Source organism: Myotis lucifugus, unplaced genomic scaffold, assembly GCF_000147115.1.
Source record: "Myotis lucifugus unplaced genomic scaffold, Myoluc2.0 scaffold_99, whole genome shotgun sequence".
Lineage (NCBI taxonomy): Eukaryota > Metazoa > Chordata > Mammalia > Chiroptera > Vespertilionidae > Myotis > Myotis lucifugus.
The window spans coordinates 2601379-2626194 of record NW_005871147.1 but is presented as its reverse complement, the minus strand read 5'-3'; the positions used below and the strand labels follow the sequence as shown (position 1 = coordinate 2626194).

Sequence of the window (24816 nt, the reverse complement as noted above, 5' to 3'; positions counted from 1 at the left end):
ACTAGTGAGAATAACCAAAGTATTTTTAATGGGAAAGAATAGTATATATTCCTTTTTTATATATATTTATTTATTAAATTGATTGGTGTGACATTGGTCAACATGAACATATGAAGATTTTTGTACATATGATAAAGACGCTGTACTAGGCACCTCTTAAGACATGTGTCCCACCCTTTATTCTGAAAACAGTTCATCATCTATAGGCCCTGCTGAAAAGGTTCACCTAATACTTACATTAATAACACATGCCCAAACTCAATCCCAGGCATAACAAGATGAATTAAATTCACTTTCCTAGGAATTGGTACTTGGGCCATGTAAACTAAGTTAATTAACTATAAGGAACAGACCAGACTGTCTTGTAGTCTTAAAGGCTTCCGTTTTGCAATGTCATGGTAAGGTCATATAAAAGAGAAAACCAGTCTACAGAAAAAAAAAAGAAGAAGAAGAAGAGAGGCAGGGAAGCCACACTTGAGGCCCCAAAGAGAAGAGAGAAGCTAGCTAAAAACTTCTGAGTTTCAGTAAGGGCAGTTATATTTCCTGCTTGATCTTTCTTTGAGTAGGCTTCTATTTCTTCAAAAGCAAACCACTCTGATTAAGTCAGGTGGCATTTCAAATCAGTGGGAAATTATTCAATTAATATTTAGACAAATGACTATTTGGAGAAAAATTAGTTAGATCCTGCCTCTCATCTACATCAAAATTAACAAACAAAACAGAAACAAACAGAGATTTGGGGGGTGGTGAAAAAAGTGAAAGGGATTAAGAAATATGAATTGCCAGTTATAAAAATAATCATGGGAATGTAAAGTATAGCATAAGCAATATAGTCGACAATACTGTAATAACTATTTATGGGAAGTCGGATTCCATGCTCAATGGAATCCTACTTAGTCAGCAGGATCAACAGAGGAAGAGAATGATAAATAAAGCTAAAATCAGGGGGATAATCAGATTTGAAAAACAGGACAATTAACCTAATCAGCATCCCATCTATCTCATACAGAAAGCAGGCAGTTAGCAGACACCAGATGCCTCTCCTCTAAAAAATTGAATTAAATATTAGGAAAGCTAAAGCTTCTAGGGTGTATTCAAGCTTAAATATTGGCTTCCCTGAATAAAGTTCTCCTCCTTCAAACTTTTAAAGAGCCCACAGTCTCATAGCCAGCTCTCTGCCCACCTAAAACAGGGACTTTGCCCTCACCATGCCCCGATACAAAACATTCAGTTTATATAAAAGCTGAAAAAACCTACACCAGCCACCCAATCCTTTTGCCTTAAATATGAACTGACAATCAAAGATAGCCAGCATATGAAAAAACCAAAGGTGTAGAAGAGAATGAGCAAAAAAAGATATGAAAATTCACTCTGAAGGAAACTCACATAATTTAGGGATCATTTTAAAAAAACACAAGTAAACTCTCATTACACTATTCAAGAAAATAGTACATCTTTTGACAAAGGAATAATCATACTATAAGAAAGAGCCCAGTGAGGCTAAAATCTGCTGAAAATTATCAAAGAAATCGCAAAATAGAATTTCCCTAAATTAAAGTCTGTGAGTCTTCAAAATAATAAAAACACTGAGTAATTAGGATAGTGAATGAAGAAGACTCTCACCTAAACATCCAGCCATAAAATATAAACATAATTTATGGAACAGCCAGTCAACAGAATGCAATGCAGTCATTTAAAATTTTGTAGAAAAAAATATTAAATGACATGAAAACATAATCCGGATCTATTGTTATAAAGAGAGATAACTGGACATTATTTCCCTCCTGAGCAATGCAACACAAAGCATATAGCAGTGTTATTCCTGAAAAAATAAAAAACAAGGACAAAATCAAACCTGAATCTAATTCAACCTCTAAATCTAACTACTATTACTAGAAATATGGGGACAGACCTCTATCTTAAATGAAATCATAAGGATAAAATTAAAAACATCCTAAATATGAGAAATCCTATAAGACAAATAAAGCATTTATTTGTTTTTTTCAACAAATAAATGGCTTCTCTCTTAAAAGAAATGTCATGCATTTACATTTGGAATCTGATTTTAAAAGCCTCTGTAAAATGACATTTTTTAAACAAACACAACTGTAAACAGATTGGGTATTAGACAAAGAACTACTGTTAATTATTTTTAGCTATAATAATATCTTTAAATAGTCACTGCTATATTTCTTTTGTTTTTAAAAAATCTTTGTTGAAAGTAATACATATGTCCCCGTTTTTCCCCCATTGACTTCTTCTGGCCTGCCCCCACCAAGTTATTATTTTTTTTTACGTCTTTATCTGTTAGAAATATATATTAAACTAGAGGCCCGATGCATGAAGATTCATGCAAGAATGGGCCTTCCTTCCCCTGGCTGCTGGCACCACCTTCGCTCCGGCCGGAACCGCCTTTCTGCTTCACTCCAGCCCGGAGCCGCCTTTCTGCCTTCGTTCTGGCCCAGAGCCACCGGGGCGGTGCCGAACACCTGCGTCGTCACCATGGCAACAACGCAAGCATCCCGCCCTGCCCCAGGCCGCTCGGCATCTGCGTATGCAAATTAACCTGCCATCTTTGTTGGGTTAATTTGCATACTCGCTCCTGATTGGCTGGTGGGCATCGTGAAGGTACTGTCAATTTGCATCTTTCTCTTTTATTAGTATAGATTATTTACGGGCAAATGGGTATGATGTTTTCTAGTTTCTTTAAAATATCCCAGTCCCACACTTTCTTCTACCAATCCCCCCCAAAGAAAGAAAAGAAGGCCGAAACCGGTTTGGCTCAGTGGATAGAGCGTTGGCTTGCGGACTGAAAGGTCCCAGGTTCGATTCCGGTCAAGGGCATGTACCTGGGTTGCGGGCACATCCCTAGTAGATGTGCAGGAGGCAGCTGATCGATGTTTCTCTCTCATCGATGTTTCTAACTCTCTATCTCTCTCCCTTCCTCTCTGTAAAAAATCAATAAAATATATTTAAAAAAAAAAAAAAAGAAAGAAAAGAAGAAAATGACATGGGATAAATAAAACAAACACAGAGGTAAAATGGCAAAATATTGATAACTGTTAAAGCTATGTGATGGGCACAAGGAGGTTCACTATCCTGTCCTCTTTCTGCTTTGTGTATAAAATTTCCTTAATAGAAGATTTTAAATATAAGGAAGAGTTTACAAATTCTTTTTTATAAAACAAATACAACAATGATCTTAAAACAAATCTAGATAAGCCTTCTCTCACCAAAAATATCAAGTGACATCACTAATGAATTCTAATAATAGCAAACAGGACTCTTGTATACACACACACACACACACACACACACACACACTTGAAAAAACCAAAAAGCAAAGAACAAAAGGATATATCCTTTTCAGGATTAGGACATCTATTAATATAGTTTAACATATCAAAAAATAAAATATGAAAAATCATTTATCTCTATAGTTTAATATTCATTCTTGATTAAAATGCTAAGTAATATACAAATGATTCTTCTCTATTATGACAAAAAATTATATCTTACTATATATATATTTTCCCCCCCAAAAGCTAATATCATGCTTAATGGGGAAAAACTAGAAGCATTCCCAGTAAGGTCTCAAACAAGACAAAGATAACCATATTTTCTAGTTTACATCTGTTGTTTCAGATTAATTAATAATGCTCCCTACCATCTTCATTCTCAAAAGTGTTCTGATTTGGACAATAAATTAAATGATCATTCTATCTGTTACTATAATTACACTTATACTTTTTCCCTAGATATATAAAATTACAAAACAGGTAAAATGATCACTACTTATAAAAGATATGATTGTATACTTGGAAAACATAAGAAAACTTTGAAACTATTACAAACAATAAAAGAATTCATTAATGAGGTTTGGTACAAAAAAAATAATAAATGTGGTTTGGTAAAAAAAAAAATTAAGTAGTCATATACAGTGGGGCCTTGACTTACGAGTGTCCTGACTAACGAGTTTTTTGAGATACCAGCTGTCTCGGCCTATTTTTTGCATTGAGTTGACAGAGTAATTTGAGTTAACGAGCTTGTTAACCAGCTCCTTAACGAGCTCGGTCTCGGAACAAATTAAACTCGTAAGTCAAGGCCCCACTGTATAAAACCACAACTAATTAGAAAATGTAACAAAATAAAAAATCCCAATTATATAGAAATAAAAAATAAATTACCTAAAAATCAACTTACAAATACATTTAAGAAGTTATTGACAGGATGTGTTAATTAACTAGATGGGGGGAATTCTTTTACAATCTATATATACATATCAAATTATCATGATGCAGCTAGGGTTTGCTGCGGGACCTGCTTGCTTCCTAGATTCCTGCACCCAAGAGCCTCCCACGCCCTTACCTATGCCCCAGCCCCAGAGGCAGTATGGATGGCTCCCTGAATGGGGGCTGGGTGGCCTGGTCCTCAGGGGCTATTGCATTTACAGGCTGACACGGGGCCAGAGGGAAGAAAGTCATGTGTCGTGGGTTGCGTCCTCCCAGTTTGCAGAAGACTTAACCAATGGTTCATATGATGTTGTTCTAAATGCTGAACAACTTCAGAACTCCTTTATCTACTTGAGTCAACTGAGGATCCTGTAATTATTTAAAGAGATTTGGTCACTTTTGGTAACAATGCAGCCTTTTCAGCTAATCAAGTCATTATTCGTGAATTGGTTGGTATTCCAATAGTTGGTAGCAAAATCAACAATCCCAACCACAATATTAAAAAGAAGGCTTTCAATACACTGAGTAACCTGAGTGTGAATGTTAGAAATCAATTCACTTTAAAGGTATATGTCAATCAAGTTTGTGAGGATGTCTTCTCTGGTCCTCTGAACTCCCCTGTGCAACTGGTGGGACTGAGATGGTTAACAAACATGACAGTTACCAAAGACCACCAGCACATGCCTAACAGTTACATTACAGACCTGTTCGAAGTGTTGCTTTCAGGAAATAGAAGCACCAACATTCAAGTTTTGAAACTGCTGTTGAATTTGTCTGAAACTCCAGCCATGACAGAAGGACAACTTGGTGCCCAAGTGGATACATCATTCCTTTCCCTTTATGATGGTCATGTGGCAAAGGAGATTCTTCTTCAAGGTCTTACACTCTTTTTTCTTTTTTTAATTAAATCTTTATTGTTCAGATTACATTTGTTCCTCTTTTTTCCCCCCCCATAACTCCCCTCCTCCCAGTTCCCGCCCCACCCTCCGCCCTCACTCCCCACCCACTGTCCTCATCCATAGGTGCACGATTTTTGTCCAGTCTCTTCCCACATCTCGCACTCCCCTTTCCCCCCCAAGAATAGTCAGTCCATTCCCTTTCTATGTCCAATTCATTATAATCACCAATTCATTCTGTACATCAGATTATTTATTCACTTGATTCTTAGATTCACTTGTTGATAGATGCATGTTTGTTGTTCATAATTTGTATCTTTACCTTTTTCTTCTTCTTCCTCTTCTTAAAGGATACCTTTCAGCATTTCGTATAATACTGGTTTAGTGGTGATGAACTCCTTTAGCTTTTCCTTATCTGTGAAGCTCTTTATCTGACCTTCAATTCTGAATGATAGCTTTGCTAGATAAAGTAATCTTGGTTGTAGGTTCTTGGTATTCATCACTTTGAATATTTCTTGCCATTCCCTTCTGGCCTGCAAAGTTTCTGTTGAGAAATCAGCTGACAGTCGTATGGGTATTCCCTTGTAGGTAATTGAGTCTCTTTCTCTTGCTGCTTTTAAGATTCTTTCTTTGTCTTTTGCTCTTGGCATTTTAATTATGATGTGTCTTGGTGTGGTCCTCTTTGGATTCCTTTTGTTTGGGGTTCTCTGCGCTTCTTGGACCTGTAAGTCCATTTCTTTCACCAGGTAGGGGAAGTTTTCTGTCATTATTTCTTCAAATAGGTTTTCAATATCTTGCTGTCTCTCATCTTCTGGTACCCCTATAATTCTGATGTTGGTGCGTTTGAAACTGTCTCAGAGGCTCCTTACACTATCTTCGTATTTTCGGATTCTTTTTTCATTTTGCTTTTCCGGTTGGGTGTTTTTTGCTTCTTCGCATTTCAAATCTTTGACTTGATTCTTGCGCTCCTCTGGTCTGCTGTTGGGTGTCTGTATAATATTCTTTATTTCAGTCAGTGAATGCTTAATTTCTAGTTGGTTCTTTATCACAACATCGAGGGTCTCATTAGATTTCTTGAGGCTCTCATCAAGTTTATCGGCAGTTTCTAGCAAATTATTGCAAGCCCTCAAAAGTGCATTTTTTAGCTCTATATCCTCCATTTCTGTCATGTTTTTTTGTCTCCGCATTTTTTATGCTTTCTTGGTGCACCCCCTTGTGGTCTTTGTGCGCAGTCTTGTTGTAGTTAAGCCTTGATTGTTGTCGGCAATACTAGGGGTGAATTGACCTCCAGGCTAACTGGCTATGAGAGTCAGCTGTGTCTGCAGTGGGAGAGCTTCTGTGCTGAATCTCTAGGGCGGTGCTAATCTATCCTTTGCCTGAGGCTATCCGGCAAATGCCTCTGTGCAGGGCTTGGGCGGGGCGGGTCCCAGGGGATCTACAGGGCGGGCAGAGCGAGCAGTTATGGCTGCTCTCAGTTCCGTCCCCAGCGGCTCTGCAACCCCTGCAAACCTCGGAGAGAAAGCTGCCTTCCCGCTTCTCCCGTTTGAGTCTGGGTCCCTAGAGACTCGCCCGGATCTGGAGCTCAGAGTCTGAAACTCCCTCCCGATTGAAAACAACAACTGCGCCCTCCGCCACCAGCCCGCTCCACATGCACTCCGCACCTTAGTATTTCACCTCCGCACTGCGCCTCCTCTGAGTCTCGGTATGGATTTCTCTTTCCTTCTAGTTGTAGAATCTCTCCTCAGCCAGCCTTCCTGTGGTTCTGGGTGATGTCCGTTCCGTTTTTTAGTTGTATTTTTGAAGTGGTTGTTCGAGGCAGCAAACTCCGGGGTTAACCTATGCCGCCATCTTGGTTCTCCTCTTACACTCTTTCAGAACATAAATAACTGCCTCAAAACGGAAGGCCATTTAGCTATTCAGCCTATTTTCACTAAAGGTTCACTGTTTTCCCTATTACATGGAGAAGAATGTGCCAGGAAATATGAGCATTTATCACCATGATGTAGACATGAAGGAAAAGGTAACAATAATATCCAAATTCTAAATGGTAGGTCATATTTTTCCAGAGTAATGTAAACTTCATTTTCATCTTTACAAAGGGATTCTTTCAGCTACTGAATTTAAACAGTAAATATCAGATTTCATCATTTACACAGCTATAACTTATCATGGTCTTCTGGTTTATTTTGGACCATTTTATCGATACCAAATGAATGTAACAGCTTGTTCTGAAACATTTCTTTTTATTTTATTATTTGCTGAGCTACTTCAATTATTTCCTTGACATGAGGTGACAGTGACCTTTTTATGTGTCAGCTACTCTTCTACTGTTTACTTTGATTTGTAGTTACTCATCTGAGAGAACATTTGTATGTGATTGTTTCAGAACTGCCTTAGGAATGACCTTGTTCTTTTAGTAACAATGAGATCCTAAGCTCTTGAGTCCATCTGCCAGCCTAGCCGTCCTGCTTTCGGAATTCTATCCCAATCATCAGAATCTATTCTAGCCAATGAAAATTGTAAACTTTAGGAAAAATACTTCCTCTATCAGAAATGGATGGACCTAGCAAGCAGAAAATTAGTAAGGACATAGTCTAACTCAATAACACCATCAATCAACTGGATATAAGTGACATCTATAGACTACTTAATCCAACAACAATAGAATACACATTCATCGCAAGCTCAGATGGAACCTGAGATTCTGGGCCATAAAACACACTTTAACAAATTTTAAAAAATAGAAATCATACAATGTCTGCTCTCAGACCACAACTGTGCAAGGCTGGTTCAACATTGGAAAATCAATTAATGTCTAAACATCAACAGTCTAAAAAAGAAAATGCATATGATCATATCAATAAAAGAAGCATTTGACAAAATCCAACACCCATTCATAATAAAAACTCAGTAAACTAGGAGTAGCGAGTAACTTCAACTTGATAAAAAAAAAAAAAAACACAATTGTAACCAGCATGCCTAATTGTGAGAAACTTAAAGCTTTCCCACTAAAATCAGGTACAAGTCAAGTATGTCCTCTCCCACCACTCCTATTCAACATCATACTGAAAGTTCTAGCTAATGCCATAAGACAAGAAAAGGAAACATAAGGTATACAACTTGGGAAGAAAGATAGATATAAAACTGTCTTTACTAATGGAATGATCGCCTACATAGAAAATTAGAAATAATCAACAAAAAAACTCCTGGAGCCCTAACCAGTTTGGCTCAGTGGATAGAGCGTCAGCCTGCAGACTCAAGGGTCCCAGGTTCGAATCCAGTCAAGGGCATGTACCTTGGTTGCGGGCAAATCCCCAGTAGGGAGTGTGCAGGAGGCAGCTGATCAATGTTTCTCTCTCATCGATGTTTCTAACTCTCTATCCCTCTCCCTTCCTCTATGTAAAAAGTCAATAAAATATATTTTTTAAAAAAAAACCTCCTGGAACAAGTAAGTGATTAATAGCAAGGTTGCAGGATATAAAGATTAAATGTAAAGTGTCAATTACTTTCCTATATACCAGCAATGAACAAGTGGAGTGTGAAATTAAAAACATAATACCAATTATATTAGTACCCTCAAAATAATTAGGTATAAATAAATCTAACAAAATATAAATAAGATATATATAAGGAAAACTACAAAACTCTAATGAATAAAATCAAAGAAGAACTAAATAAATGAAGAAACATCCCATGTTCATGGATAGAAAAACTCAATATTGTTAAGATGTCAGTTCTTCCCAATTTGACCTATAGATTTAATGTAATCCCAGTGAAAATCCCAGCAACTAATTTTGTGGATATTAACAAACTAATTCTAACGTTTATATGGAGAGATGAAAGACCCAGATTAGCTAAAGAATATTGAAGGAGAATAAAATTGGAGGATTATGCTGTCCAACTTTAAGACTTACTATAAAGTACAGTAATTAAGACTGTGGTATTGGTAAAATAATTGACAAACAGATTGGTGGAACAGAAGAGAAAGCTCAAAAATAGACCCACATAAATATAGTCAACTGATCTTGAATAAAGGAGCAAAGGCAATAAAATGGAGCAAAATTCGTCTCTTCAACAAATGGTGCTGGAAGAACTGGAATCCACATGCAAAGAAATGAATCTAGACACAGTCCTTACACCCTTCACAAAAATTTAAGTCAAAATGGATGATAGACCTAAATGTAAAATACAAAAGTATTGAACTCTTAGAAGATAGCATAAGGAAACCTAGATAATCTTAGGTGTGGCTATAGATACAACACCAAAAGTATGATCTATAAAAGAACTGATAAGCTGGACTTCGTTATAATTAACATTTTCTGCTTTGCAAAAGACAATGTTAAGAGAATAAGAAGATGCCCTAGTTGGTCTGGCTCAGTGGATAGAGTGTCGGCCTGTGGACTGAAGGGTCCCGGGTTTAATTCCGGTCAAGGTCACATGCCCGGTTGCAGGCTTGATCCCCAGTTGGGGGTGTGCAGGAGGCACCTAATCAATGATTCTCTCTCATCATTGATGTTTCTATCTCTCTCACTCTCTCCATTCCTCTCTGAAATAAATAAAAACATATTTTTTTAAAAAAGAGAGAATAAGAGGACAAACGACATTCTCTTGGGGGGAAATATTTACAAAAATACATCTAATAAGTGACTGTTATCCAAAATATACAAAGAACACTTAAAAATCAACAAGAAAAAAACAAACCAATTTTAAAAAATGACTTTTTAAATCCTTTTAGACCTATTAGACACCTCACTTTTTCACCCTAATTAAAAACCCCACTAAAGAAAATATACAGTTGGCAAATAAGCAAATGAAAACATGCTCAACATAACATGTCATAATGTCATCAGAGAAATGCAAATCAAAACAACAAGGAGACTACATACCTATTAGAATGGCCAAAATCCAGAAAGCTGACATCACTAAATACTGGCAAGAATGTGGAGCAACAGGAGCTCCCATTCATTGATCTATATAATTTTATTAACCAATGTCACCTCCAATAAATTCAATTAAAAAATCAGTGGTTGGCAGGGGTTCAGGGAGACAAGGACAGGATGAATAGCCAGCACACAGAGGATTTTTAGGGCAGTAAAAATACTCTGAATGATACTACAATGATGGATACATGTTATTATGCATTTGTCCACACCCATTATATGTACAACAACAGGAATGAACCATAATGTAAACTATGGACTTTGGGTGACTGTGATGTGTCAATGAGATTCATCACCTATACTAAAATACACCATTCTGGTGGGGGATGTTGATGATGGAGGTAGGACTTATATGGGAAATTTATGTATCTTCCCTTCAATTTTGCTGTGATCTTTAACCGCTCTATAAAAATCATCTCAATAAAAAATTAAAGAAAAATAACATGATTTAAAGCAAAAATAGTAACAAAATACTGTGTGGTTCATAATATATAGAGAGGTAAAATATATAACAAAATTGCACAAATGATGAGAGTGGAAATGAAAACATAGTCATAGAAGGTTCTTACACATTATATATGAAGTAAAATATTTGAAAGTACAGTGATAAATTTAAGATGCAAATTATAAACCCTAGAGCAACCCCAAAACAAATATGCCTTTGCAAGGTCACTTTGTAACTCTTTTTTCCTTCTTTTTTTAAATATATTTTTATTGATTTCAGAGAGGAAGGGAGAGGCATAGAGAGATAGAAACATCAATGATGAGAGAGAATCATTATCAGCTGCCTCCTGCATGCCCCCCTACTGGGGATCCAGCCCACAATCCAGGCATGCGCCCTTGGCCGGAATCAAACCTGGGACCCTTCAGGCCAATGCTCTATCCACGATGCTCTATCCACTGAACCAAATCGCCCAGGGCACTTTGTAACTTTTCTCACCAATAGGTTAACTCCACCCCCTGAATCTGGGTTTGGCCATGTGACTTGCTTTGGTGACTGAGACATCAGCAAACATGACACAATGAGGAGCTCAAAATATACTTGTACATTGGGGTTTATTCTTATGCTGCTCCTGGAACCCTGGGGATATTATATACATAAACCAGGATTAGCCTGCTGGATGATGAGATACCCACCCCATGTCCCAGTGGACTGCCAACCAACCCCCTGTAGCAGAGCTGCCTTGCTGACTTGCAGCTGACCATAGACGCATGAGTGGCCCAGCTGAGATCAGCAGAAGAAATGCCCAGCTGAGCCCAGCCTAAATTGCTGACCCCCAGAATATAAAGCTAAATAAATGGTTGGTTTGTTACACAGCAATAGATAACTAATTATGTGTGTGTGTGTGTGTGTGTATATAGATAAGTAAAATATCATGGTTTGACAGAGAAAATAGTTGAATTCAGAATTAATGTTAATAACTTAATTATACAATTTGATGGTTTCCAAATTTTCTCTAAAAAACAGGTAATCTTTCATACACAAAAATATCAATGTCATTAAAAAATATCTAATTCAACATAAAAACATTATTTCCACTAAATACCAAGAGTCTAAAAAAAGGACATTCTTGACCTGATGCATTTGAATGAACGGACAGATTTTAAGTTCTATCAGAGTTTGGGTATAAACAATTACAAGTATATAGAAAATTGCGTATATTACAAGACAAGACAAAGATTAGCACTAGAAAAAAAAATAAAACCTGGTTTGTAGAAAAAAATTGTTAACAGTATAACATTTGGTTCAGTTTTTATGATATAGACAAAATTACAATAAGGTAAACACCAAATATGTGAAAGGTTAAGGGGGAGAAGTAATGAAGAAATTAGAAAAAAATAGTAAGAAAGCAATAGAAGGTATCTAAAACCAAAAATTCAAGAGAAAAGCAGTTAGGCATGTTATTTTTAAACAAATAAATAAATATCAGAATAAATAGGTAAAATGATTTCAAATCATTGACTTCAGATAGTGGAAACTGGTGGAAAATAGAACTAATGCAGGGTCTACTACTTTTTGTTGAAAGCCATGTAGAAATCTTTGACTCTGATAAAATACATACATACTTTGAAAAAATAAAAATTTAAAGAGAAACAAAAAAAGGTCCAGGAACCAATTCAAGTATATATTTGGTATATGATAATAGCAAAACTTCATATCAGGAAAAATTACCTTAGCTGACTCTACTACAACTGATCATCTATTTGGAAAAGCATACATTTAGAGCCTGGCCTCATACATATATTAAAATAAATCCCTATAAATAAGAGGGTTAAATGTTTTTTAAAAAATGTAAACTATAACAGAACCATGAAAAATATCTGTTGTAAATTTATACAAAAATATTCAGAAAGATTCTCATAAAAGTGTTTATGCTGTTTACTTGTGGGAGGCAGAAAAAGGTGTGGGAGCAATATTTTAAGAGAAAATACTTTAATTTTCACTCTGTACTGGTTTATATTGTTAAAGGTTTTTCAAACAATTTTTTTTAAATTGAGTTTTAAATTTCCTTTGCTTCTTTAGTAGATAAAATACAAAAATGTTTAAGATAATTTAATATTTTCCCAATTGTAGGTTGACTATTTAAAGGAAGATATTTTGATGCCAGGCGTATTGAATAATAAAATCTATTTTCTTTTGCACAGTAACTTTGTTTTTTCCTCACCAGCCAACAAGAAAACATTTTTTTCTTAGCCATTCCTTTGCTCTCTTTTTCCCCCATTTATAATCATGAATCCATATTCACTCAATTTTAGAAGTAGGCTCAAATTATGGTTCCACTATTTACATGCAGTATGACCATAGTCAAATAATCTAATATTTTCTAGCTTCAATTTTCTTATGTGTAAATTGGGACTAATATCTGCTCAATTTTCCTCACAGTGCTGATATAAAAATTAAATGAGAAAACATAAATTAACTGATACAAATATATATTCCAAAAAGCTATCATCATATCATTATTAACTAGTGGCCCGGTGCACAGATTCGTGCACACTGAAAGGAAATTAACTAGAAAAAATGTTTTTTTGTTTTTTTTAAAATATATTTTATTGATTTTTTACAGAGAGGAAGGGAGAGAGATAGTTAGAAACATCGATGAGAGAGAAACATCGATCAGCTGCCTACTGCACATCTCCTATTGGGGATGTGCCCGCAACCCAGGTACATGCCCTTGACCGGAATCGAACCCGGGACCCCTCAGTCCGCAGACCGACGCTCTATCCACTGAGCCAAACCGGTTTTGGCTAGAAAAAATGTTTTAATATCGCTATTCGCCCTTTCTCTATAATAGAAGTGTCAGAGATTAAAGAAAATTAGTAAAAGTATATGAAAATAATATAGAAATTGATTAATAAACAATAACATATAACAACAAAGACATGATATAAAAACAACATTGATAAAAACAATGACTGATAAATTTATTAAACTTATTCTAATATCTTCCTGTATACCACATTAAGATTAAAAACACGTTCAGAGTGCTTGACTAATTTCCCTTGTGATGAAGTATTTACAACTATAACTTTAACATCACACGCTCTTCGAACTCGAGAGAAAGCAACATATAACTGACCATGTCTAAAAGCGGGTTCAGGTAGGAATATTTCTATTCTGTCTAGAGTTTATCCTTGTGATTTATAAATAGTTATCGCAAATGCTGGCATCACGGGAAACTGTCTTCGAATTAATTCAAATGGGAGGCCAGCATCAGATGAGGACAAATCAATTCTTGGAATCTGAACAACCTCTCCTCCACAGATACTGTTAATACTTCAGCTTCGGTTATGTAAGGTCACAATCTTTTGATAATAAATCTAGTACCATTACAAAGACCCCATTTACTATTAAGATTTTCAGTAGCATGATTGCACCCACTTTCAATTTTAATTTATGACATGGCATTCCCGAAATAGTGATAACTATTAAGAAATTCGATGGGAAAATTTTCCTTTTCAACATCATCAGTTGAATCGATGGGATTATCACTCAAACAGGTGTGAAAATCTCCATCGAGTATATCCAAAATTTCTTCATTTATGAACGTACTCATTTTTAGGACAAAGAATCACACATTTAGATATATTTTTAATATTATCTATAGATATACTATTTCCAAAGGTAGCTTCAATAATAGATCTGTTACAAATCATTTCATGGGGGATTTCAATAATATCCATTCCTAAATGAAAACTGCTATCAAGTTTGCCATCTCCAAGTTTTACTAACCATTCGCTATAAGCGGAATCCTCTGATCTCATATTTGTTTTAAGAGACAATTGTCTGAAACATCCCCAAACACTACAGTACTTTAAATTCATTTGTACTGCCCTGACCAGTTTGGCTCAGTGGATAGAGCCTCGGCCTGTGGACTGAAGGGTCCCGGGTTCGATTCCGGACAAGGGCATGTACCTTGGTTGCAGGCACATCCCCAGTAGGGGGTGTGCAGGAGGCAGCTGATCGATATTTCTCTCTCATCGATGTTTCTAACTCTCTATCCCTCTCCCTTCCTCTCTGTAAAAAATCAATAAAATATATTTTTTTAAAAATTCATTTGTACTATGGCTGATCGCATAGCATGCAGCACAACACTGAGACATTGTTGAAAATCTCCTCTGAGAAGAACTTTCCCACCAAATGCAACATTCAAATTAATAATTTCTCTTAGTAATCTATGGCATTCCAAATTCACGATCGACAATGACAGATCGAAACACACGTGTGATTGGCGCCAGCGAGAGCTTTATATGTATCACGCATGCACAAGTCAACATTTATTTTTAAATTGCCAGTGTGGGTCATATATACCAGCCGGTCAGTCAGTCACTTAGCCTTTTATATATAAAGATAACTTTGTGAAATACAGGTTACTGGTGTTTTTTTTACTTTATTTTTATTGTTGACACTAATATAGATATCCCCATTTTCTCCCCCTTTGCTCACCTCCACCCAGCCCCGCTTCTCTCTGGACATCACCACACTGCTGTCTGTGTCTATGGGTTATGTATATATGTTCTTGGGCTAATCCCTTCACCTTCTCTCACCCTGTCCTCCTGTACCCACTGACAGCTGTCAGTCTGTTCCATGTATCTACTTAAGTGTCTCGCATATAATTGGTTCAAAAATTTGTCTGCCTTGAATATATTATACTTCAACTAGTTGGTAATATTATTTAACAACTTGTTCTGAGAGTAGCTACAGAAATCGAAAGTTATTTCTAATCTTTTGTTTATATTAAGCACCAATTTGCCTGTTGGTCCCTGAAATCATTGTTTGATCTTTTATTTTTGTATGCTACAACCAAAATGAACCATAGAAGAAAAAGAAAACATTTTAAAACCTGCTTTAAGTTGCCTCTATTTAATAGCACGGTCACCCCTCCTTAAGTATATGGATCTGAGTAAAATCTGTAAGCCACAATAGTGGCAAGTTGTGCACATCTTTAACTTTGGCCATTTTTTTTTCATTCATTTATTCAACAAACATGTAAGACTACTAGATACAGGTCCTGTGCAAGATACTGGTTATAAAAACATGAACAAGAAAGACATCATATTTGTCCTTATGGACATGCTGGCAAGGAGGCAAACTAAACAATTAAACCTACAAATAAATATATAAACTTTGTAAACATTGTAAAGAAAAGAGCAGGATGTTGGGAGACTGAAAAGAGGACTAAGTTAAAAGAATTGTCTATATGGTATTGCATATAATATGACCTGTAACTGTACAAAAATGAACTACCTTTTCCCCAAATGTCATCTGAAAGAGTTTATTCAGAGGCAGAATAGTGAGGTTGTTGAGAGGATCAATTCTAAAGCTGATGGCCTGGGTTTTATTTTAAACCAGCCTCTACTCATCAGTTTTGTGACATAAACAACCTATTTAAATGTTCTGTGCCTTAATTTCTTCATCTGCCATTGGGGAATATATTAAGACATTTTTCATAGAGTTAATATAAAATTTGAATTAAACTCTTTTGTCTTATTTTGAAAACTGTCAAATTCACAGAAAAGTTAAAAGACCTTATACTAACTTTTAACTCACATGAATCTGTATTTATCAGGCAAACTAATATTTCTACAGTGCTTAGAAGAGTTTCTGGCACATAGTAAACATCATATCACTACATAAGCAGTTATGTTAAATAAAAGTAAATTAAAACTATGAGAAAATGATTTGTAAAATACTTTTCAGAGAAAATTGGTCATTTTCTCCTGAGATCCTAGAGAACATGCCAAATGTTGAAGAGAGGGAGGGAGGGAAAGAGAAAGAAAGGGAATCAGAAAATGTGGAAGAGAAAGACAGAGACAAAGATAGAGTCAAAGACAGAGACAGAAAAAAAGAAAAGGCAGGAATTAAGATGAAAAAGGAAAAATAAAAGTCCAAGGTTTTGCCCAACAATACTTTATCTGAAGGTCAACAGCGCTCTCTGCTGGACCTATGTCTTTTCTACACACTAGGCGAAAGTAATAAATTAAAATAATACATGCTACCACTCCACAAAATAAAAAAGTATCACTTTTGTAAAGGAATATAGACAATGTTAGCATTTATTTAATAAACAAACAAATAAAAGCAAAATAATGTATCTGTAAAAATACCTCCCCCATTGTGAGGATTTGCTAAAGGAATGGAAACAATACAAATAAATTCTAGAGAAAATGATTATAAATAGTGGAACAAAGTAATATCAGAATGGTAATGTTCTACTTTTAAAAACAATGTTTTTCTTAACTATATTTGACCACATGGAGACTAGTTCTTCAACATATAAATTAGCAGTCAAAAAAGGAAACTAAATGTCCATTCCAGTGACCATGGAAGGTAATTCAAATAAGAGAGGAGGTATTGACACCATTTTCTGAATTGAAGAGACAATGAGGAGACTGGAAATGATAGGAAGGTAAAAAGATAACTATCCAATTCTCCAATCCACAGGATGGGAACCAAATTATTTTACTAAAAACTGAGAAAATTTGAAAGAAAAACCTAAAAAGTTTTAATGTCAAATTTAGTGGAAGACAAAAGTCATTTAATTTATGAAGGAATGTTTAAAAAAATAATACAACTGCAGATTTCAAATGTATGAAGACTACAACATTTATATCTTTGTAGGGATAAGCGAATGAAACCATTATTTATTAATCCAAATAACCATTCCTTTAAAAAATAAATACCACCCTCCCTAATAGCATCTTATAGGAATCAAAATAGGAAAAGCATCCTTAGAATTTAGAGCTGTTAGATCTAAATGAAATATAGGTATACTAAATCTAGTCCCACCATCCTTTTCCTCCCATTTGAAGGAACAGGTCCTAAAAAGAAATGGTACTTGTACAAGTCCCTCAAATTACCTTATTTAAGATCTTTATATGATACGCCCTAACCGGTTTGGCTCAGTGGATAAAGCGTCAGCCTGCGGACTAAAGGGTCCCAGGTTCGATTCTGGTCAAGGGCATGTATCTTTGTTGCGGGCACATCCCCAGTAGGGAGTGTGCAGGAGGCAGCTGATTGATGTTTCTCTCTCATCAATGTTTCTAAGTCTCTATCCCTCTCCCTTTCTCTCTGTAAAAAAATCAATAAAATATATATATTTTTAAAAAGATCTTTATATGATAGATTAAAATCTAATACATAAAATCTGAGTCATATAAACTGTCAACATAAGAAAAGTTCCAAAATACAGAATGCATTTTTTAAATTACTTTAAGAATTTTGGTGATAAACTAATTTCAGAAGCTGTAATACAATAAATATTAAATCTTATGAAACAGTTTTCTTCTACTTCTTTATGAAATCACCTATTCCAGAATTAACAGAAAAAATTTTTGTGGTTTATAATATGCCACTCTGTTAAAGATTAAGAAATATTATACAATGAGGAAAGAACAGTCCCTGTATAGTGTGAAATGGATACTAGATTTATCAGGGTGAACACTTCATAAATTATATAAATGTCTAATCACTGGGTTGTACACCTAAAACTAATATAGTGTTGTATGTCAATTGTAATTGAAAAATAAAAATGATTTTTTAAAAAGAAAATTTGAAAATAAAGAGCAGAAAAAGAGTAATAAATTTTTTTTAAATCACTGTAGCTATTAAAATAAAGAAGAAAAATCCCATAGTCTGTCAGTCATTCTTTCAAGTAAAAATGATGTTCCGTAAAAAAAGTGGCTAGTTCAGCTCACAATCCAAACTATCCTACCACCAGTGTTCTTCCTCAAGACAATCATTGTATTCCTGTAGGCAAAAGTGAGCACCACTCCTTTCTTCACACAGAATGTTAAAAATCTCAAGCACTGAGATTTGATAAACAGTAATTTTTAGTGCTTCATCAAGGGCATTCTTAAGTAAAACTGGCTTTTTAAAAAATTGTATATTAATGATGAAGAAAAATACTATTAGTACAGGTTGGTGCCACTATCTTATTGTGCTAAGTCACCAATAGCTTTACCCAGCATTGCTTCTGCATCAGTGTAAATGTCAAGACAGTAAAAAAAAAAAAAATTAAGAGCAAATAACATCTTAATATTACTGTGAAAATACTTTTGGCCTCACAGAGCACCTGAAAAACATCTTAAGAATCTCCAGCCCTGACCGGTTTGGCTCAGTGGATAGAGCGTCGGCCTGCGGACTGAAGGGTCCTGGGTTCGATTCTGGTCAAGGGCATGTACCTTGGTTGCGGGCACATCCCCAGTGGGGGGTGTGCAGGAGGCAGCTGGTCAATGTTTCTCTCTCATTGATGTTTCTAACTCTCTATCCCTCTCCCTTCCTCTCTGTAAAAAATCAATAAAATATATTTAAAAAAAAAAAAAAAAGAATCTCCAGAGCTCCATGATCTGATGATGCGCCTTCCCTCTAACCCAGAGAACTCTGACTCTGCTGCCATGCCCTGCAAAGGAAGCCAGAGCCTGGGATGGGGGACAGTGAGATAGCCCCTCCCTGACACCCACTGTCCTCTCAGGAACACCAAGCGGACAGCTGAATTGTGGATGGATGAGTATACTAGTATACACACAGTACTATTATGCTGCCCAACCACTACTTCTTGAGAATTGATACTCTAAGGACACTGAAAGAACTTTAGGGAAGTGGAGTTCACAAACATAAGAATATTGACGAGGCAAAAAACGTTCAGATCTCTTTCTAGTCCCATTCTTACATTTTACAAATGATGAAAAGGGAGCACAGAGAGGATAGGATTTACTATCTCATACATTAGTAGCAGAGATGTGATAGCACTTAGAACTTCTGAGTGGCTTTCTACTTTTCTTTGCATTATACTATTCTTCCTTTTTCAAACATGGATTTAACAAATTCCACATTCTCCTTCTTTAAACTAAACAATGGCATAAATACATACATTTTGTGGAGAAAAGGAGTTTATCTTTCTTAATGGAGAGTTGAGTTTTGTGGTCTTTCCTGAAGCAACTTTTGTATCAAAATGGTGTACTTCCTTTTCAAAACAATGCCGTTTTCTAATCTGTAAACACAGGACCAAAATAAAGTTTAAAATAAAGTAAACGTTTGAGCAGGCTGGAAGGGTGGGGGGATAAAAGGTGATGAAAGAAGACTTGACTTGGGGTGGTGAACCAACAATAGTGTACAGATGTTGTATTGTGGAACTGTACACCTGAAACCTGTATAATTTTGTTAACCAGAGTCGCCCCAATAAAGTCAATAAAAAGGAAAAAAAAAGTTTGAGCAGGTTAGTTGTCCCCTAAGGTCCAAATAGCTATGTTTGTTTTCAGCATTTAAAAAATGACTATTTCTAATTGACGATAATCAAATAATTTTTAAAAACACAAACAGGCACCTTATTACAAGACCTAAGTAAAATAAAATATAGTAATACCTCCTTAATCCTAACCAAAATAGCTTTAATTAGTGATATGTCAAAACTATAGTACTGAAAAATTACCTTCTCATAAAATAGTTCTACCATATGGACACCAAGTATAGTATTATAGCAAAGTCCAAATTACATATCTAACTGGAAAGTAAAAAAGCAAATAAAGTGGAAACCTCATTGGAAATTAAAACTCAAAATAATTTAAATGTAGATATTCATAATGTCCTACATGACAGAATTGCTTTGTTACTATTACTTTTACTAGATAGTTGATAATCTAAGTTGTATCTGACTAAATTTCTTTCATAAATACCACTAAGTTTGCTTTCCAGTCTATCCTTTTTTTCTACTTGCCAAAACCCTATTTACTTAAATTATAAAAGGGAGAGGGGCATTTCTATTCATGATCCCATTCCTACCAAAAAAGAAATGAGACCCAAAAAAGTCAAGGATAAGTGTTATATGTTGAGTCCTACCTCACAACATCCAACTCTATGTACACATTTTTGAGGGGGAGGGGGAATTTTCTAAAGATTCACACTTCATTTGTAATTGGTGTTTTTCTAAAAATAAGGTAGTTCATTCTATTTCTAAAAATGGTTTAATTATGAAAGTTAAAGATGGTAAGTAAAATAAACTACATAAGAATGCAAAAACTTTTTTAATATATTCAATTAAAAATATTCAATTACGTGCAAATGACATGCTGATTAAATAATACCCTTTTTATTTGTAATTAAGGCTATTAAAAGTCCCAGCCTCCCCATCTCACTGCCATAAACTCTATGAGAAAACATGGTATTCATCTATGAAAAGTACTGTCATTTAAATTATCTAGTAATTTAGGCCTTTCAATAATTTTTAGAAAAATTTTATCCTGTATTGATATTAAAAACTCAGTAAATAAGAGTAAACCTTGTAAATATATTAAAACTACCAATACCAAAAGTATCCATGATATAAATATTCATATAAAAGGAATTTTGGACAAAAAATATGCCATTATTAGATAAAAACAACAGAGGAGTTAAAACGTACAAAGTAGCTCTATTATTAATATATGCCCTAAGTAAATATTTTATTATCAAATACCTCATATATAAGTAAGCATCATGCAGTTTCACTTTAATGACATTGATTGTAAGTAACCCTATATAATAAAAACCTAATATGCTAAGTGTCCACTTGTCCTTTCAACCAATCAAAGTGTAATATGCTAATGATATGCTAAGGCAGCTCAACTGCTCACTATGATGTACACTGACCACCAGGGGGGCAGATGCTCCAACCAGTAGGTTAGCTTGCTGCTGGGGTCTGGCCAATTGGGACTGAGCGAGACGAGCCGGACACAACCTGGAGCCCTCCCACAGTCCCTTCCCAGCCCCGATCGAGCACTGGTGCGGTCCCTTGGCCTGGCCTGCGCCCTCTTGCAATCCGGGACCTCTTGGGGAATATTGGAGAGCCAGTTTCGGCCTGATCCTGCAGGCCAGGCCAAGGGACCCCTCTGATGCACGAATTCGTGCACCAGGCCTCTAGTCTTTTATAATAAACTCCATTGTAATGAGTAACTAGCTAAAATTCAATTACAACAATTTACCATTTACTTTACATCTGTGACCGCACTAATCTCCACAAGTGACACTGAAAACTAGATTGATATCTGACAGCCTTGTTCAGCTATAACTAATGGGATTATTTCACTACCAATAAACTGTTTACCTGCTGTGTAGTTTCTAAGGATCGAATTCTTTTCTTCTCTACTTGAAAATCATCATTTTCATCTCTGTATAGGAATGCCTGTTTCTTGGCAGATAATTTTGCAGCCAGCGTAGTTTTTTCAGGCGAGTCTTATAAAAGAAGTTAAAAAATCAGCATAAATAACTTACACTTATGCAGTTTTCCTAAGAAAAAATTGGAATCAAGATGTAGACTTATTTTAGAAATTAACATATTTTAAAAAATGAATTGCTAAACATGTTTAAAAGCATTTTACCAGATTACTTTAACAAAATATAGCCAACATTTTGAGAAATATGTTTTCAATAAGCAAGTCCAATTTTGATTTAACAGGTTTATACTTTTGTATACCACTCCCAATGTGATTTTAATTTATCTTTTTTTTTTTAATATATTTTATTGATTTTTTACAGAGAGGAAGGGAGAGGGATAGAGAGTTAGAAACATCGATGAGAGAGAAACATCGATCAGCTGCCTCCTGCACACCTCCCACTGGGGATGTGCCCGCAACCAAGGCACATGCCCTTGACCGGAATCGAACCTGGGACCCTTCAGTCCACAGGCCGACGCTCTATCCACTGAGCCAAACCAGTTTCGGCCCAATGTGATTTTAAAAAATATAACTGTAAGACTCTCTCAAGAAAATGTATTTCATTTCTATAAAAATATTTCTTTACATGTCTCAATGTCACTTTCTTACTAAGCTTCTATGTTTGTTAGGATTAAAAATATAGTAAAATTAAGCTCTTATAATCTACCTTTTAATCCCACAATCCTGAAAACCCATTCTCAAGGTCATCAACCTTGTAATTCACCAAATAGCATCATCCCATTTTACCAGGTGTACTGGTTAATAATGCGGATTTTGTAATCAAAGAAAACACGATAATTTCAAGAGAAACATCAAAAGTGCTTTATTCAAAGTAATGTCCATCGCTAGCTACACATTTCCCCCATCTTTCAGGTAATTTGTGGATACCGTCCCAATAGAACTTTTCTTGTTTTGAGACAAACCATTCAGAGACCTAATTTTCCACATCTTCGTATGTTTTGAAGTGCTGCTCAGAAAGCGTGTGTGCCATCGATTGGAACAAGTGGTAATCTGAAGGAGCAAGGTCTGGTGAATACAGCGGGTGGGTTAATACTTCCCAGGCAAAATCTTTTAACGTGTCTTTAACTGGTTTTGAAGTGTGTGATGGTGCATCATCATGAAGCAAAATTATTTTGCCATGTCTTCTGGAACATTCTGGTCGTTTCACGATCAAAGTATGGTTCAAATTGATTATTTGTTGTCAGTAGCGATCAGTATTAACGGTTTCACCTGGTTTTAGAAGCTCATAATACACTAACACCTTCCTGATCCCACCAAACACAGAGCTTTGTTGATGGTTGACCTGGATCAACCCACGATTCTGTGCATTTGGGATTCTCAAAATAAATCCACTTTTCATTGCCAGTCACAATTCGATGCAAAAAGACTTTCTTTAGTGCCGTTGAAGCAACATTTTACTGATGACTTTTCAGTTTCCCATTTGTCTTTCGTTCAGTTGATGTGGCACCCATTTTCCTTCCTTTGAAATATTTCCCATTGCTTGTAAACAATTGGAAATTGTTTGCTGAGCAACGTTTAATTTTTCTGCAAGTTATTTTTGAGTTTGACATGCATCTTCATCCAATAATGCTTTTAATTGTTTTTCGGTTGACCTGGACCGTTCTTTGTCTTTCACATCGAAATCATCACTTTTAAAGCATTTAAACCAGGGTTCACAAGTATCTTGAGATGGAGCATGTTCATCATAAGCTTCCCGAAGTATATGATAACTTTCAGCAGCACTTTTCTTCAAAATAAAGTAATGAATTAAAACTTCCCGCAAATGCTCTTTTTTTTGGCATGAAATTTGACATTTTTAAGCCTAAAAATATCTATGATGTTAACACATTCAGCAAATTTGACATATGAAGTTTTGAAGCTTGCTGCCAATACAACAAAATAGCATACATATCAAATCACATATATATCAACATATGTGTAACTCCATCTATTGAAAAAAATCCGCATTAATCGGTACACCTGGTATAAATATGAACACTAGGTTTTTAGAAAGTCAAGTAACATGCCAGTATCATACAGCTAGTAAGAGGCAGAGCCTGGATGTGACTAATTCCTGCTGTCTGACTCCAAAATACATAAGCATAATCTTTAGGCATAAAGCCAAACATAATACTCTGTCTTCTGGAAGATAACAAACACATTTCCTTTTTCCTTAATGTCTGTAAAACTGTTCTTAACTATCCCTATACATTGGTTTCTCCCTGTCCCTAAATGTGTGTTCTTAAAAGTACCTTCCTTCCTCTTTGTTCTTCTCTATGAGTTCCCTTGAATTCACTAAACAAGCATTTATTTTATCAAGCCCAAACAATTCCAAACACCATGAAAAAGAAACAGTTCCTGGCCTTAAAGAATTTACAGACTATTAGGGCAGAAAGATCTGTAGGCAGGTCTAGTACTGTTTTCAAAAACACAAGTTTATCTGAATAAACGCAGAAGTGAATCTATACCACCCACAGCATTGGTTTTCAAGCTTTTTCTGAGGACAATATTTTTTTTAAATTAAATCTTTATTGTTCAGATTATTACATTAGTTACTCTTTTTTCCCACCATAACTCCCCTCCACCCAGTTCCCACCCCACCCACCGCCCTCACTCCCCACCCACTGTCCTAATCCATAGGTGCACGATTATTGTCCAATCTCTTCCCTCACCCCCCACATCCCTTCCCCCCCCAAGAATAGTCAGTCCATTCCCTTTCTATGTCCCTGATTCTATTACAATCACCAGTTCATACTGTTCATCAGATTATTTATTCACTTGATTTTTAGATTCACTTGTTGATAGATATGTATTTGTTGTTCGTAATTTGTATCTTTACCTTTTTCTTCTTCTTCCTCTTCTTAAAGGATACCTTTCAGCATTTCATATAATACTGGTTTGGTGGTGATGAACTCCTTTAGCTTTTTCTTATCTGTGAAGCTCTTTATCTGGCCTTCAATTCTGAATGATAGCTTTGCTGGGTAAAGTAGTCTTGGTTGTAGGTTCTTGGTATTCATCACTTTGAATATTTCTTGCCACTCCCTTCTGGCCTGCAAA

General features: G+C 35.6%; 1 protein-coding gene and 1 pseudogene across 6 annotated transcripts in view; one reads left to right on the top strand and one right to left on the bottom strand.

Annotated features, from left to right (window-relative positions):
• The window catches only part of BRIP1 (BRCA1 interacting protein C-terminal helicase 1), a 114694-nt gene that overhangs the window by 79222 nt on the left and 10656 nt on the right, over positions 1 to 24816 (bottom strand). For all 6 annotated transcript variants that reach the window (XM_023756823.1, XM_023756825.1, XM_023756824.1 and 3 more), the window contains 2 exons: positions 21651 to 21778; positions 19443 to 19562 (listed from right to left, as the gene is read on the bottom strand). In XM_023756823.1, coding sequence (XP_023612591.1) covers positions 19443 to 19562; positions 21651 to 21778 — 248 coding nt within the window. The remainder of the gene's footprint in view (positions 1 to 19442; positions 19563 to 21650; positions 21779 to 24816) is intronic.
• Positions 4345 to 13816, top strand: LOC102441942 (annotated as a pseudogene).